The 18701-nt window shown below is 34.0% G+C and overlaps 1 protein-coding gene across 1 annotated transcript in view; it reads right to left on the minus strand.

Annotated features, from left to right (window-relative positions):
- The window catches only part of CCDC178 (coiled-coil domain containing 178), a 406426-nt gene that overhangs the window by 276628 nt on the left and 111097 nt on the right, over nt 1-18701 (minus strand). The window contains exons 13-16 of the mRNA XM_046024357.1: nt 10416-10478; nt 8493-8654; nt 6815-6928; nt 307-452 (exon numbers count right to left, since the gene is read on the minus strand). Coding sequence (XP_045880313.1) covers nt 307-452; nt 6815-6928; nt 8493-8654; nt 10416-10478 — 485 coding nt within the window. The remainder of the gene's footprint in view (nt 1-306; nt 453-6814; nt 6929-8492; nt 8655-10415; nt 10479-18701) is intronic.

Here is an 18701-nt window from a genome sequence, read left to right on the forward strand (position 1 = left end):
CGCTTATTTGATTTTTGTTTTTTTATGTAAGCTCCACGTCTAGGTAGAGTCCAATGTGGGGCTTAACGTCACAAACCTGAGACCAAGACCTGAGCCCAAGAGTCTGATGTTTAATTGACTGAGCCACCCACACGCCCCCACAATTCATGTTTTTAAGCCAAAATTATCAAATATCACATGTATACTTCACATCAAATAATGAAAATAATGGACCAATTTAGAATAAACCTTAAAGAAATTTGGTCTTATCTCTTTTAAAAATAATATATTGAATACTTAATATTTTGACAAAATTTAAGTACTTACTTTAAACTCTCAAGTGTCTGAGCAAAAATATTACTTTCTTTCTCTTTTTCTTTTAAGTTCTTATTCAACTCATCTATTTTTGCAAGATAAATAATTGTTTTATTTTTAGTGTTCTCTATTTCTCTAAAAATCATTGATTGTTTTTCCTGGAAAATAAGTTAAAGGATGTTTTATTTTAAATACTCGGATTTTCGAATCCTTACAACTTAAGGACACAATTACATTTGGCCACATAAATAATTAAAAGCAAATAGAAACTTATTAACAGTGTAAGTAACAAACTTAGGTTTCTCTTCTCCATAGTTGTATCTGATAAGATTGTCTAAAAGATGGCTTAGAACTATGTCTCTTTCCCCACATCTCTCTTCCTCTGTCTCCATTTTTCTCTCTCTACCCTTACTGTCTCCCCCCCCCAACATACTCCAATACAAGCACACCTTAAGGGCATGTACTTTCAAAATATAAACATGTGGATGGGGTGCCTGGGTGTCTCAGTTGGTTAAGCATCTTCCTCTGGCTCAGATCATGACCTCAGAGTCCTGGGATCAAGTCGCACATGGGGCTCCCTGCCCAGTGGGGAAGTCTGCTACTCCCTCCACCCCTCTCCCTGCTCATGATGTCCCTCTCTCTTTCTCTCTCTCTCTCAAATAAATAAAGTCTTAAAAATATATATAAACATGTGGTTACTGGTTTTCAAACATGTACAATGAAGTGGGCAAGGATATACATGGTCCCGATCTTTCAAAACAAAACAAGTCAATGTTTAATACCGGTATACTTTCCCAAGGCTGGCTTGTGCAAGTCCAAACTGAAGATTTGATTTTGCATCTATTTTTTGCATGATCCTTTCATCACTGTTGATTTTCATATTGACTGAATGATTTACTGATTGGATGACTGATTTACTGAATGCTGTTCCCCACATTTGGCATTGCTTCTAATTAGTGCTACTCTCCCAAAAGATTTCAGATATCAACTGCTCCCTTTGCTCCTATTTTCTTCCACTTTCCCCCATATGCTCTCTGATTCTTTCTCAGCTCTTACAGATTTCAAGAAGAAAGGCTAAACTTTTATACTTATTTTCCTATAAAAATCCGCTATTTGTCCATGACTTTCAACACTGTGTACTGCATTTGGATTTTCATACTTTCCCTTTGTTTCTTTTTCTGAAAGTTCTGGAATTGGTCTACTGATAAATGAGGGTTTTTTGATTTGCTTGTTTTTAACATCTGTAGTTGAAAGATGGCTTACTAGGATTCTTCAATGTGACCAATCGGCTATTAGATTATTACTGGGAGAAAAGTCAATCCCCCCCAAAAGTGTGAAGAGGTACAAGTGTGGAATAAAGTAAGTTAGTAGGAGTCAAAGAGGATGGGCAGCTCTGGGTACATCAGGCTAAGTTTGAATTTTTGGTCAGATTCCATAATTCAAGCCTTAATCTTGAAGGAAGATTCCCACAGGAAACTCAGAAGACATCAGAAGCCATGGTATCAACAACTTAGACCATACCAGCCAGTTCAGCTGTGCTGAAGGTGGTGTCAGAAGACTCTACACTAAAGGACAGAAGGAAACAGTGTGCTCCCTACAGACAGCAACGAAAAGCCAAAAATGGTCTTTTGCCACTTTAATAGGTACCATCAGTGAGGCTTTGGCAAACATGAACAACACATCGCCGTCCATGGCATCAAAAATATCAGAAACATCATTATAGTGAGCTGAGTCTGGAGAGAAGCAGTTAGATGTCATGTGTCAATCAGGAGTACAAACCTGCACATGTGCAACGAGCAGAGGTTTGCCCCCCACCCCCAATAGCCATTTGTAAGTCTTTTGATAAATGCCGAAGTGCCATCAGAACAAACGGGAATAAAGGCATAAAACAGGGGGCACCTGGGTGGCTCAGTGGGTTAAGCTGCTGCCTTCGGCTCAGGTCATGATCTCAGGGTCCTGGGATAGAGTCCCGCAATGGGCTCTCTGCTCAGCGGGGAGCCTGCTTCCCTCTCTCTCTCTCTGCCTGCCTCTCTGCCTACCTGTGATCTCTCTCTGTCAAATAAATAAATAAAATCTTTAAAAAAAAAAAGGCATAAAACAGTACATTCATTATCTGACCATTCTTTGGCTTATTTCTTTCTCTAGCCCTGGGGGACACAGGCTTCAGGAATTTGGGGGTTTTCCAACCCAAGGGTACTTTCATGTCCAGACCGGGAAGAATCTAAAAATCTGAATTGCAGTTAATAAATGTTTTATTATAAAACATTTTTCATCATTTCCTTATCTTCCTAAACTTTCAAGTCACATATTTAAAAATATTAGGTAATAAAGATTATACTCAGATTCTAAATTATTAACTTCAAATTGTATTTTTAATTTTTATTTGAGATTTTTAAAAGATTTTAGATTAAGAATTTTAGGATTTTAAGGTTTTTATTTAAGATTTATTTCTTCAATTATCTAAACATAATAAGTTTAGAATCTATGCCTAAGATTTAAACTGGGATTACAAGAGTAAAAATTCAGTAATGGCCCATGTTTAGCTTGGCCCATGACTGAAATGCTTATGCACAGTAAAAGATAGAATTGTCTTAAAAACTATTTGTCTTAGAACTTAAGTTCTTAGAAGACAGAAATAGGGTCTATAGTATGGCTTGTACCCCTATCAGCATGAAAGTACTTAATAAATGCTATTAACAATGTTTGACATTACAACAGTTTGGAGTTCAAGAGCATGGCGCACGAGCCATTTCTTCATCTGTGTATTGCCCATATCACCAGCTTCATCTCTTTTCACTCTTATAATGGGTACCCTGCTCTGGTCATACCAAACTACTTGCAATTCCACAAACACATAGCACTATTCCATATCTTTGCTTTTCAAACAGGACCTGTTTCTAAAACGCCCTTACTTCATTTCTTCATCAATTTTAAAATTATATAATAATAATAATAGGAAGAAGAAGAAGAAGAATCATCTTCAGTGACAATAATTTTTTAAGGCTTTTTGTGTATCATCTGTATTCCACAACAGCATGGTTATTTAACCTTCATTTACTCTACTAGTAATTCTCATTTTTAGATATAACCTCTGAAAGACCTTCCCCAATTCCCTCAGTTCAGTCAGGTTTCCTCCTCCATGACACTCTTTCACCTCACTATACTGCTATCATGGCTTTGGTCACAGCGTATTAACACTCTCTATGTCCCTGTCTGTTCCCCAACAAGATGACGAACTTTTTGAGTGAACAAAGTTCTCCTTTTACTTCCCCAATTCTGGCAAATTCCAACAATGTTTAATATATCTTAAGTGCTTAACAGTAATTGGAAAGACAATCTTATTTGAAGGACAAATAAAAGAAAATTAGCCCTTCTTCTCTAGCCCTTCAACTCCTAGTACCTTCCATAATATTGAGGGCACACACAAAGAATGTGTTCATTCATATTCTTCATTGAAATTTGTTATATTTATTAAACATACCACCTTTGGCCATTTTTAGTTAATATTTTTTAAACTAGTATTCAGATGTGGACGTGAGAACTGGGTGGTTTTCCATTGCCGTGTTCAACACATATATTTTTCCTTTGTGATCTGTTAACAATAATTTGTTGTCAATAACAGTAGTATGCTGAGTAGTAGAAACTTGTCTGAATATTTTTGTTCCTGATTTTAATGGAAACACTTTTAATCTTTCACCATTAAGTAGAGCATTACCTGGAAAATACTGGTAGAAACACTATGACACATTATCCAGGTAAGGATGTTTTCATTCTATTTCTAGATAGTTAAGTCTTTCTGAAAATCATTAGTGGCTATAGTGTTTTATTAAATATTTTAGGTTGTCTTTCATTTCTGAAAATGTACTGAATCATAGCACTTGATCCTTGGACAACACAGGTTTGAATTTGCAGGTCTGCTCACATGCAGATTTTTAACGGCACACTGTTGTAAATGTATTTTTTCTTCCTTATGATTTTCCTAATAACATTTTTTTGCCTAGCTTACTTTAACATAAGGATACAGTATATAATATCTATAGCATAAAAATTATTTGTCAATCAAATATCTATTATCAGCAAAGCTCCCAGTCAACAACAGGCTATTAGCAGTTAAGTTTTGGGGGAGTCAAAAGTTACACGTGGCACAGCCTAAACCCTGCATTTTTCAAGTGTCAGCTGTACACTTGTTTATGCTGACTCATCTTCATATTCTTTTTTAATTTTAGATTTTATTTATTTATTTGACAGAGAGAGAGATCACAAGTAGGCAGAGAGGCAGGCAGCGGAGAGGGGGAAGCAGGCTCCCGCCGAACAGAGAGCCCGACACGGGACTCGATCCCAGTGGGATCATGACCTGAGCCTAAGACAGCGGCTTAACCAACTGAGCCACCCTCATCTTCACATTCTTCAAAGGAAAGTTACTTTGCATAAACATTGTAAAAATTCAGTTCCCTGATATATTTAAACGTTTGTCATCTGTGTTCATAAGTGAGACCACCTATAGATTTTTTTCAAGCTAGTATTTTTCAGTTACAGTTTCAGAATTATATTATTACAGAGTGAATTTAGAAGCTTTCTATACTTTTTATGGTCTGCATCTCATCTTTGTAGGGAGGCCTGCAAAGTATCAGGGCATGTTTGTTGTTGTTGTTGTTGTTGTTTTGTCTTATTGTTGTTGTTGTTCTTTTTTGCTTTTAGAGAGACAGTATGCATACATGCAAGCTGGGGGAGAGGGGCATAGGGAGAGGGAGTAAGAGAACCTCAGGTGAGCCTAACAAGGGGCTCAATCTCAGAACCCCAAGATCATGACCTGAGCTGAAATCAAGAGTCGGAGGCTTAACCGATTGAGCCACCCAGGTGCCCCTGTGCTTGTTCTTGTGGTCAGTGGTATAGACAAATTATATTTATTCTGTAATTTTTTTCTACTCTTGTTGTGATTTTCCCTCTTTATCCAGTTTTCATTATTTGTATTTTATAAATAAATTACATAATTCATCTAAATTTTAAAAGAAAATGTTATGCAAAATAGCATTCTTTTTTCCACTACTATATAAAATTATTTCTCTTATAATTTTTCCCATGGCTGTTTTTAATCCTCTTTTTGCCCTTACAGGTATGCTAGGTACTTTAAGTTTTTCTTACCAAGATAATTTATTGGTAACACTAATGTACTAACTTGGCCTGTTCTGTAAATTTTGCTGTATAGTTCATCATCAGTCATTTGTAAATAATTTGTGCTTCTAAATATTCCTTAACACAGATAAAATGATGAAAAAAAGTAATTTAAAAAATATTTCAAGTAATCTGTTTTCTTTTTTGTTCTATTTTTTTTGTTACTGAGTTCTGATTTTGCTTCACTGTATTCAACAAAGGTAACCTGTATGATCTGACCAGAATAATGTAATAGTACAGACTCTAAGGCCAGTGCTGGATTTAGTGAATCTCAACTCCTCCATTAACGAGCTATGTGAAACTGAACAAGCTAATTCAAAAAGAAGATATGATATTTTTCAACTGTAGAATGGGGATTATAATAGCACAATCTTCACAGAGTTATTATGAAGTTGAAATGAGTTAATGTGTCTGAGCACTTATAGTAATGCCTGGTACACAGAGAACATGCAAATAACAGTATCTGTTATTACTACTATTTTCCTTGATAATGTTTACATTTCTTTTGTGGCTTAGTACAGTGGGGTTGAGAGAGGGTGGTGGGGTTATGGACATTGCGGAAGGTATGTGCTATCATGAGTGCTATGAAGTGTGTATGTGTATGAAATGTGAACCTGGCGATTCACAGACCTGTACCCTTGAGGTTAACAATACATTATATGTTAATAAAAAAATAAAAAATTATATTAAAAAAAAACCTGATCCTGGAAAAAAAAAGTGATATGATTACACCTCTATCTCATAGCCACCATGCTGTCCACCAACAAATCCATTTGGTACTACCTTTAAAGTATATCCAGAGTACAGCAAGCTAAAGACAATGGACTGTCTCCACTTCCCCATACCCAGAGATTCTCTAAAGACAGAATATTAAAGAGAAGATTTTCAGGGAGCAAATATTTCTAATTTGGAAAAATCCCTGAAGCCCTTTTGATATTTGACCACTTGTTCATGCTGCCTATACACCAGCTTGAGGGTAAAACTGAGATGTCAGATATTAACAGACGTTTCAGTCTATTATATTGGTCCCATCTGTAGAAACACGGTACTATTTAATACAATACAAATCCCCACCCCTACTTTGTAGGATAGGTTTACAGGTGGATGCACTAGTACAATGGGAAAACCACTGTAAGAGAGAAAAAATGAAGACACAGAGACTGTGTGTGTGTGTGTGTGAGTGTGTGTTCATGTGTGGTGCGTGTATGTGTGTGTATGTGTATAGAAACTACTTACTCTAACCAATTAGAAATAAGAGGCATCCACCTAAAATAAATTTGCTTGAAAAGTTTTCATCGACATAAGGAAGTTGTAAATTCAAAATTATTTTTTATGTTAAATTTCTTACCTCGGTTTCTGTTATTGCATCACGGGTTTTCTTCCCCCTTCTTCGTAATTTTTGCTTAGTTCTTTCCACATTTCTTTTAACATAGTCTCTCCTCTCAATTATATCATTTAACATCTAGAAGACATTCAGAAATTAAAATGTGCAACATTTGCAATCCAATTATCCTGGGTTAGACCAAATAGTTTCCAAGTGGCTATATTAATAATAACAATATATATTTTGGTATAAGGGAAAAGGACCACCAAACATGAATTACAAAAACATGTTATGATGATATCCACATCTCAATATTCCATTATGAATTATTGGAGAAAACCAAAACCCAACCAATTTTAGCTGAATAACAAAAACTAAAAAACTCACATAGAAATTGCAAGTTTTCACCATGATATTTAAAATACCTTAACCAAGATTGTTAGTGATCATTACCAAAAGTACATAAAAACTTATTGTTTTCAAGAGTTTGTGTTACACTGATTGTTCTCATAATTTATAAACTTAAAATATAATAAAAACAAAAATGATTACTGAAGTTTAAGATGAGATAAAACAATGGCTATTATAAAATAAGGGGGAATAAAAGTCATTAATCTTTTCAGGAATTCATTATACTCAGATGATTATACTGAGACTTTTGAAGCAATTAATAAATTTCCATCACTAATGTAAGGAGGAGCCATTATTAAAATCATTTATCTCACTAGGTGTTAGTACTGGTTATATATTCATTACATGAGCTCTAGGATAAGCAATTAAGAGCCCTGAGTATAGTAGTATACTCAGAATTTGTTGTTGCCATGTTTTATGGCCTTGTACAAGCTGCTTCACACATTTAGGCTGAAGTTTTCTGAAGTCTGTGATCCAGATAAACTCTGTCTTGGCCATTTCATAGGGAGACTTTGAAGATCAAAATAAACTTTCATCATGGGAACATTTTCTAAATCATAAAGTTTTTTAAATTAAAAAAAAAACTGAAAATTTTTAAAGACTCAGAATATAAAATTACATCATCATTTACAAAGAAAAAAAATCCTGTTGCCAAAATGGCCCAAATGAATATATGTATGTCCTCCCTGCATCTAAGGACAAGAATATATAACTCTTACCACACCCTCTACTTTTCCAAAAGACTAATGACGTGATGCATACATATTTTTCTACTTAATTTTTCTTTGGGAAGGGCTAGCAATATCAGTTACTGCCATAAACTTGTTGTTTTGAAAATATTTTATCGACATTTGCTTTATTTTTCATCCTAGGTGTCTTAACTTCTTCTACATACATCAAATATTTGCCATAAAAATGTCAAGATGCATTATATTTTACATTTGAGCAAACATAGCTTTAGGATTTTATTAACAAGCAGTGAAGACTTTGAATTAAATTTAACATAGTGGGCAATCACACCAAATAAATCACTACTCATTTTATTTGAAAACTGTTTGCCTAAGTACACTCTAATATAGAGTATGGGGTTCCCAGTAATAGCATTCATAGTCTTGCTATGTAGTTCCACTATAGATTAGTTGTGTGGTCGTAAAATACATATTTTGTTCATGCTTTTATGTCTTTCTATGTGAAATCATAATATTCCAAGTAATTATGTAAAATCACATACATGGTTTATTGACTTAAATATTCCTGGAAATCAGCTTCTGGATTAATTATAAATGCTTACATCAGAATGTTCTTTGTGGATAGTTCTGATTCTTATAGCATCTGCTTCTAGTTGAAGTAGAGGTGTCCCAAGTTCTGCCAGTGCTAGGGTACACATTGCTTTATTTTCCAAAAGATTCCGCCTCTCGAGTATTTGTTCTTCTTGGATGGAATACAGTTTTTTCTGCCAGATTTTAAATAATTCATTCAGTTATTAATCACCTAAACATGGGGACTAAGGAGTACACTTGTAATGAGCACAGGGTGATGTATAGAATTGCTGAATCACTATATTGTACACATGAAACTAATATTTCACTATGTGTTAACTAACTGGAATTAAAAAATTAAAAAAAAATGTTTATTGAGTCTCAGTCCTGAGCCAGGCAGTAGTTTTGTTGTTATTTAAAAATTTAAAAAAAAATACGCCACCATAAAAAGCAATAGGTATGAATATAGCATATATATATATATGACGCACATTATTAGAAAAAAATGAGAGAAAATTTTAATATAGACAAAAAGTCAAACATACTTTTTTTTTTAAATATTTTATTTATTTGACAGAGAAAAATCACAACTAGGCAGAGAGGCAGGCAGAGAGAGAGGAGGAAGCAGGCTCCCCACAGAGCAGAGATCCTGATGCGGGGCTCGATCCCAGGACCCTGAGATCATGACCTGAGCCGAAGCAGAGGCTTTAACCCACTGAGCCATCCAGGCGCCCCAAAAGTCAAATATTCTTAAGTAAGTATTGGAGGATAGTAAGGCTAAGAAAAAGAATGAATACTGTTACGCTGAAAAAATTAATAAAAAGGGGAAAAAAATTATAAATCAAAAAAAAAAAAAAAAAAAGAAGCACACTAACATCAAATATTGAAATATATGTAATTCCTGTAATCTAAGATCCAATAAAACCAATGAACAAGAAGTTAATGACAAAATATGAAGCAGAGAGGGATAGAAGATTATGGAATTACTAAACATATATATTCATAGAAAAATAAATCAGAAAATTTGGCATTTTTAGGATACAGAATTAGAAAAACACTGCTTTTATATGTTTGAAAATACCGAATTTCCTAACAGAAGAAATCACAATTTGTGTTTATATGGAAGAAGGCCAGAGGTCCAGATAATCTCAAAGAAGTATATAAAATTACACTGTTTTGGGCTGTTTTGCCTCTTGATTTTATTTTCATAATTTTAAATATTTATTTATTTCTGAAAGGGAGGCATTCTAGAAACATGCCAAGCATCAAAACACCCAACCCTGATTCCAAAGCATATGCAAGTTATAGAGGTTTAAAAAAATTAAAATTGATTTTTCTAGATATAATAATTTAATTTCAAAATCTGTATACGGAAATATCGTAGCAGGGGCGCCTGGGTGATTCAGGCGTTAAGCTTCTGTCTTCGGTTCAGGTCATAATCCCAGGGTCCTGGGAGGGAGCCTCACATCCGGCTCCCTGCTTAGCAGGAAGCCTGTTTCTCCCTCTCCCACACCCCCTGCTTGTGTTCCCTCTCTTGCTGTGTCTCTCTCTGTCAAATAAATAAATAAAAGTCTTAAAAAAATATCGTAGCATATTTTTCTTTCATGTTAAATAAAGAAATTCCATTGAAAGGCACTAAAAGTACAGAAAACATAACATCATCACAAAGCAAACTAAAGAGACACTTAGGAATAAGATCTCACTGCCCTTTTACTAGACTGGCAGAAATTCCCATTAAGCCACAAAATGAGATATGTGTATGGGAGGTCAGTTTCTTTATGCATGATCAGACACTGCTAGTCGTACACAGAGGGCAACTGTCATCAGCTAAGGAGAGAAAACTGCTGGCTTGCAAACCAAGTAGTGAAAAGATGCCTCATTACAGGCAAATTTAAAATGCTAAGTAAAATGCAAATTAAAGGAAGAATAAAATATTGAAACGAAATTAGGATTACCTGAATCATCATTCCATTAGCTACTTCACCTCGTGTGAGTTTTTTCAAGAATTCTTCTCTACCCTACAAATTATCAAATTTTTAAAAAAGGAGGTTTTATTTGTAGAATATCAGAAAACGTTATTAAAGACAATTGCTAAAACAAGATACATCTTATTTATATTATATTTATATTAAAATGGAGTATTACAAAAAAACAAAAACCAACCAACAAACCAAACAAAACTTCTGATGTTATTTGAAGCAAAGTTAGAAGTGATACAATCCCAAGAAAAAGAATACAGAATTTCAGTTCAGTTCAGTTTGTACTTTATAACCCTGAACTAAAATATCAAGGTAACCAAAAAGGGAAAACTAACCAGTCTTCAATTCCTTTTTAAAAACATCAGTTTGTTTTTAATACTACTTTCCAGGAGGCACACATTCAATTTTGAAAACAGGATAGACATAATTTAAGTGTGAAGTTTGTAAAATGTGATCAGGTTCTCCCTTTGGCTAGAATAAATTCTTTTTTCTTAAAAAAAAAATCATTCCTTCAAACTTAGGGGCCAAAAATATGTGGATAGATTTGAACTCTCCATAGTTATACTTGACATTACCTCACAATCCGAGATACTGCCTTTTAATTATGCAACATGCATAAGGTAGCTGCTAAAAACAGTATCAGGATTAAATGGATACATAATATTGTAGACTTAAACAAGAGACAGCGTGTGGTCTTCTTAGTACAATACCAGCTAAACTATTATTGAAAATGTTCAAGAAGAGAGGCTGGAGAGTGACAGAGTTATGTAGTAGTTGTAAAAACATTTCCTAAATAAATAATTTGTTGAAGAAATGCATTAACAAAAAACAAACTGCTTTTGATCCCAAGGTTGGGTAATTAAACTGTAAAAGTTTAAGTTTCTTTCAAACTCAAAATTGTATTTTTTTAAAAATCTCTTTATATAATGAGAAACTCAAGATCCATTAAAATACCATAATCACACATATTTTTATTTAAAAACAGCATGTTAAGGATGGAGAGTGAAACCAGGCCTACAAGGATGTTTTCCTGAGACTTGATGAAACAGGTGAAGTGGTAGGAAATGCAGAGGTAAGTGCCTGAATCAGAACTGAATCAAAACTGGCCACTTTTATGAACATGGCCTGCAACCCAGCTTGTGCTAGACTTTTCACTTCTCATTGCCAGTTCATTGTAAAGGGAATGAAAGCCCAAAACAATTGCCATTTCATAACTATTACAATAATGGATTCAACCAAGAATTACCAATAGATGCTAAATTGAAGTACATTCTCTTTTTTTGGAAACAAAGACAATGGCATGTTCTTAAAATTTCACTCAATTGAGTACTTATTAATTACAACAGGAAAATGAATACATCTGTTGGCCATAACTTTAACCAAATGCTCAAACTTACTATCAATAATAATGAGACCAACTTATACCATGTGCTTTGTGATGTTTCACTGACACAACATTGTAACTATGTAATATTCCTGCTGAAAGTGTTTAACCTGAATCTAATAATGAACAAAAAATAAATCCATAGTGAGAGATGATCTCCAAAGTAACAGGTCTAGGCTCTTTAACAAATTTGTTGAAGAGGAAAGGAGACTCAAACGTTATGAGATAAATGGAATGCATGATGCTAAGTTACATACAGAAATCAACCGAACTAGAGAAATTTGCATGTGAACTACATCTTTGTGCCAGTCATGTAATTATTGCCTCTTAGTTCTAAATCCACTCTTAACTCTAATTTGAGATGCTGGAGCTGTATATGTAGTTTTCTTTGCTAGCTAGAGTTAAGTTAGGCTTTGTCAATAGAGGGCAGTGGAGGGGCTTTCAAAGCTGCAGTAAGGCGCTTCACATCCTTGTTCTGATTCCAGTTATTTTCTTCTTTCCGCAGAACTGCTGCCAGCTGGTATGTAGAAGACCAATGGTGCTTACCCTCCAGCCAAGTTCTCTACCCAGAAACTCCATTCAAACTCCATTTAACCTCCATCAAATTCTCAGGCATCTGGCAAGTGGCTGCTTGTGGTCATCCACTGAGACACAGCCACACTCTCTCCTGTAAGACCTTACTCTGCTTTGGGGGAAGGCAGCCTCTTCCATGCTTATCACTTCTTTGGGTACTTTCTTCATCCATAAAGGCTGTGGCTGCCCCCTCTACTATTCTAGATATTCTGATATTCTTTAGAGCGGACATCAAAAAGCTTTCTCTGTTAAATGTTAGTATAAAGTTTTGGCTTCGGAGACATAAAGTCTCTGTAACAACTCGTTAATTCTGGTTTTGGAGAGTAAAATATATCAAAAGATCATTTTGAAGAGCTCGAAAGAAACCAAAGAAAAGGGGGAGCATTCTCAGATGCTAGGAAGAGCCCACACAGAAACAGTCACCTTTGACCTGCTGCCTGGCGTTAGCAGCCAAAAACCAGAAGGTGGCAGCAAAGAGCTATTCTACTGGAGATATGCCTATTCTAGGTCAAAGAACTGAAGAGCAATGTAAGGATGCTATGTGTCCAGAAACACACTTTTAAAGAGAAAAGAGGTGTAAATACTAAATAAAAATAGATATAAGCTCAGAATCAAGGAAGGAGCATCAGTCTTCTTTCCAGTGGTGGAGGAGACCTAAGACAAAAGTTGGAGAACTCAAATAATTATAAAAGTTCTAAGACCAGGGAGAGAAATAAATAGACTAAAATTAAGAGTTATGACCATAAAGAAAAATTTAGTATTTCTGCAAAGAACTGAGCTGGACTGAATCAGTGGGACGGAGTAGCTCCTGCTCTACATTGTTAAAGTACTGTTTAGTGGCCAGGATGCTAAGAAAAAGTCCAGCAACCAAAATTGATTCTTTCTAAAAACAAACACAAGGGTACTATTTTATCTTTCTTTTTCTATGAAAATATGTGATTTTTTTTTCTTTAGAAACGCTTTAAAAATTTTTAAAATTTTTTTATAAACATATAATGTATTTTTAGCCCCAGGGGTACTATAGTAATCAAAACAATTTGGAACTGGTACACTTCACAGCACTCACCACAGCACACCACCCCCCCTCCCATGTCCATAACCCCACCATCTTTAGAAACATTTTAAAATTACAATGAGTAAAATTAAAATAACCTGAATCCACAAACCCAGAGATATGCATTGTGACTTTTTGTTGTATTCCTTTTTTTTTTCCCTTTTTATTTATTTTTTCAGCGTAACAGTATTCATTCTTTTTGCACAACACCCAGTGCTCCATGCAAAACGTGCCCTCCCCATCACCCACCACCTGTTCCCCCAACCTCCCACCCCTGACCCTTCAAAACCCTCAGGTTGTTTTTCAGAGTCCATAGTCTCTTATGGTTCGCCTCCCCTCCCCAATGTCCATAGGTCCAGGCATTAAAGTTGTTATCTTTGGCAGAGTCAGCCTAGTAAGACCTTTCTCAGCCACTAAAAAAAATTCAATTTTTTTAAATTAAAAACTGAGTGAATTTTCAATTTATCCTTGTACTCACATATTTTAACAACTATTGTATTACTGGAAAATTTCTGTATTCAGTTTTCCCCGTATGTGTTAACTATGTATTCATGCTTTCCATAAACATTTACTGAGTACGTACTTTGTTTTAAGCACTGTTCTAGGCATTGAGATGCAGCAATGTACAAAACAGTTCTTGTCCTCCTGGAGCATATTTTCCTATTGTTATCATGTAACTTATATAAACACACTTAACATGTATCTTCGTAGCCTTTGTTCATCTTTATTATCTGGTGATTTTATTTAAGTCTTATTTTTAGAAATAATTGTTAATTAACTATAGATTACAAATGTATATGAAGGACTCTACATGCACTGGTTTAATATCCACATATTAATGTCAACATGACATGACATGTCAACATGACATGTCACTAACAAAATGAAGGATAAAAACCATATGATGACCTCAACAGACGCAGAAAAAACATTTGACAAAATCCAACAGCTGTTCATGATTAAAAACTCTCAACAAAATAAGTTTAGAGAGAACATACCCCAACATAATAAAGGCCATACATGACAAACCAATTGTTAATATCATATTCAGTGGTGAAAAAATTGACAGCTTTTCCCTTATATCAAGAACAAGGCAAGCATGTCCTCAATCACCACTTTTATTTAACATAGTACTGAAAGTCCCAGCTGCAGCAATCAGACAAGAAAAAACAATAAAAAGCATCCAAATTGGTTAAAGAAGAAGTAAAACTGTCACTATTTGCAGATGACATAATCCTATATATAGAAAACCCTAAAGACTCTACTAAAAATTATTAGAATTAATAAATGAAGACAGTAGAGTTGCAGGATACAAAATGATACATAATAAAGTAGTAGAAGAAGAAATTAAGAAATTAAGAAAACAATCCCATTTAAAATTGTATCAAAAATAATAAAATATCAGGAATAAATTTAACCAAGAAAGCAAAAGACCTATACTCTAAAAACTGTATGGTACTGATGAAAGAAAGTGAAGACAACACAAATGAAATGATATACCATGCTCATGAATTGGAAAAATAAATGTTGTTAAAATATCTATACTACACAAAATACTAATCTACAGATTCAATGCAATCCCTATCAAAATACCAATAGCATTTTTCATAGAACTAGAACAAATAATCCCATAATTTGTATGGAATCATAAAAGAGCTTAGTAACCAAAGAAATTTTGAGAAAGACCAAAGCTGGAGGTACCATAATTCCAGATTTCAAAATATACTACAAAGCTACAGTAATCAAAACAATTTGGAACTGGTACAAAAACAGACACATAGATCAGTGGAACAGAATAAAGAGTGCAGAAATAAACCCAATGGTTATATGGTTATATGGTCAATTAATCTGTGGCAAAGGAGGCAAAAATATGTAATAAGGAAAGGCCAGTCTCTTCAATAAATGATGTTGACAAAAACTGGACAACTACATTCAAAAGAGCAAAACTGAACCACTATCTTATGTCAAAAACAAAAATAATATGTATTAAAGATCTAAATGTGAGACCTGAAACAATAAGTTTTTTTCTCCTAAAAGAAAATATAGGTAGTAATCTTTTATACATTAGCCTGAGCAGCATATTTATGAATATGTCTCCTCAAGAAAAAGAAACAAAGACAAAAATAAACAATTAGGATTACAAGAAAATAAGAAACTTTTTTCACAGCAAAGGAAACTGTCATCGAAATGAAAGGATGTCTACTGAATGCCTGGAGAAGATATTTTCAAATGTTATATCCAATAAGGGGTAATATCCAAAGTATATAAAGGAATTCTACAATTAAACACCAAAAAAACAAATAATTTTTAAAAATGGGCAGAAAACCTAAATAGACATGTTTCCAAAGAAGACATACAAATGGCCAACAGACATATGAAAAGATACTCAATATCACTAATCATCAGTGAAATGTAAGTCAAAACCATGAGATATGACTTTCCACCAGGCAGAATGGCTAAAATCAAAAAGACAGGAAATAACAAGTGTTGGCAAGAATATGGAGAAAAGGGAAGCCTCATATGCTGTCAGTGATAATGTAAATTGGTGCAACCACTATGGAAAACAGTATGGAGGTTCCCCAATAAATTAAAAATATACATACCATACAATCCACTAATTCTACTATCGAGTATTTATCCAAAGAAAACAAAAACACTAACTCAAAAATATATATGCACCCCTATGTTCACTGCAGCATTAATCACAGTAGCCAAGATATGGAAGCAACCTCAGTGTCCTTCAACAGGTGAATGGATAAAAAAGATGTGGTATACATATATGCAACGGGATATAACTGAGCTATAAAGTGATGAAATCTTGCCATCTGTACCAACATGGATGGACTTAGAAAACATCATGCTAAGTGAAATACGTCAGACAGAGAAAGACAAGTACCATATGATTTTACTTATATGTGGAATTTAAAAAGCAAAGAGAAACAAGTTTGTAAATACAGGGAACAAACTGGTAGCTGTCAGAGGGGGAGAAGCATGGGTGGATACAAGAAATAGATGAAAGGGATTCAGAGACACAAATTTCCAGTTGTGAAATAAGTCATAGAGATGAAAAGTATAGCATAGGGAATGTAGTTAATAATATTGTAATGACATCGTATGGTAACAGATGGTAATTACACTTAAAGTGGTCAGAACTGTGTAATGTATAGAATTGTGGAATCATGTCATGTACCTGAAACAGATATAATATTGACTACCCTGTGTGTGTGTATGTGTGTGTATACCATATTTTAATAATAAAAGTTTTTAAAAATAGATAAAAAAGGTTTTTACATATATTGATACAATACTTTCCAGAAAGGTTCTACCAATTTACACAGAGTACAGGTTATCATGGTTGTTATATCAATAAAAAATTAACAAATATTAGTTTTCAAATACCTAAAATTGGGATAACATTTCTTTTCCACAAAATTATTCCAGGAGTAGAAGAAGACAAAACATATAAAATAGTTTGCCTGGGGCAACATCCACATTAAGCAGTCAACAAATAGCTAGTATTACTTTCAATGTGTTGTTTAGAATCTGCATATTTATCAGGAGACAGATTCCAGAGGTAAATTTGTGAGTTGGTTATTAAATATTGTTTTATCCTAAACAGTGAAGGTAGTCCCATTCTATGCAGTATTCTTTATGCTGTTCATTCCCAATACTGTTGAATATTTGTCAGGCTCCAAATTCAATGTTTTATATAGAGTATTATCACACAGAAGTACAATACACATATTGTTACACTCATTTATGAGATCACAAATTTAAGCTCTTAATGGTTAATATTCTTAATATTTCTTAAATAAATAATTAGCAGAACCAGGATTCAAATTAAGAAACATCTGACTCCAAAATCCATTCCCTATCAACAAAATCACATTACCCTTAGAAAAAGGGTGAGAATCAAAATTCAGAGATTTAAATGAAAACACTAAGACAATTTACACCCCCCTTTTTTTTCTGACAACAAAACTCTAATCCAGGAGAATTGGGAAGGAAGTTATGTTCCCAGCAAGGCAAATAAAGTTTGATTTTGTCCTCAGGTGCTTTACACCATCAAGAATTCTGAGTGCCCAATGCTTTATTTTTATCACATTTTTAAGTACATTTACTCCCTCACATATATGTTAAGAAAATAAACTCTTTTGAAGCTTGATTAAGGGAATACACAACTGCCATTTTAAGGACTTAAATCCCAATATACTTTCGCACTATTTCTGTTTTGTCTGTACCTTAACACTTTTCCCCAGCAAACATTTAACATTAATGTGAATGCTCCCAATATAATAGTAACGGCTTCCTCTGACCTAACTTTGGCAAAGTATTTTATATCTGAATGGAGCAGGGAAGAATCCTAGTAAATTAAAAACACCGAAACAAAGTAAAAGAGGACATGGTCTAATCTGTTAATATGGAACACAGAAAGGGATAAAGAGGAGTGACTGTGTTTGCAATCTATAGCATATACGATTCTGAGTTTCTGAGCTGCTTAAACCAGAAGGAAACATGAAACATTAGAGACTGCCAATTATTAAGAAGAGAAGGAATATAATTTTATCAAGAAAATTTTTTTCTTAATTCTGAAATCTAACATAAATTAAGTGCATAGGGTTTTGACCATCTTGAACAATATGACATCTTTCATTAATTAAAAAAAACCAAGCAGCAATAATCCATTTTGACCATTACTTTTACCAACCTTTGTTAAAAGTCAAGGATGCAATATCAACTTATAATTCAATAAAAGCTACTCTACGTGGGTCAAGAGTAATATGCTTTATATTTGACTAATAGGCATAAATCTTTAAGAATCAAAATAAATAAATTATTAGAATGTCCATTTTCTAACCGTTTTAAAATATCACCAGTCTCAATCAGAATCATGATAGAAGCTATATAGTACACAAATCACATTTTGGCTTATTAAAGCTACTTTATTGTTAATTGAATGGGACATTCTCTAAGAAGGCCCGAAGTGGTAAAATTTACGATGTCCGAGAAAGTTTTTTAGAAGCTTTTGATTTTTACTTTCCTCAGATGAAGGTCCTATATAATCATTGTCTCAGACATCAACAAATAGTATTTGAGAGGAGGCCCAAGATTTTTCTCTAAAGAAGAGTTAAGGGTTGTTATAAATATTTGAAAAAGAACTCAAGCAAAGTCATGTAACTGTTTAAACTATAAAGTTATAGACCAGATTCCTGTGGTTTAGAACATTATAAGGACGTAACACATTGTCTTT

This window comes from Meles meles, chromosome 12 (genome assembly GCF_922984935.1).
Source record: "Meles meles chromosome 12, mMelMel3.1 paternal haplotype, whole genome shotgun sequence".
NCBI classification, from domain to species: Eukaryota; Metazoa; Chordata; class Mammalia; order Carnivora; family Mustelidae; genus Meles; species Meles meles.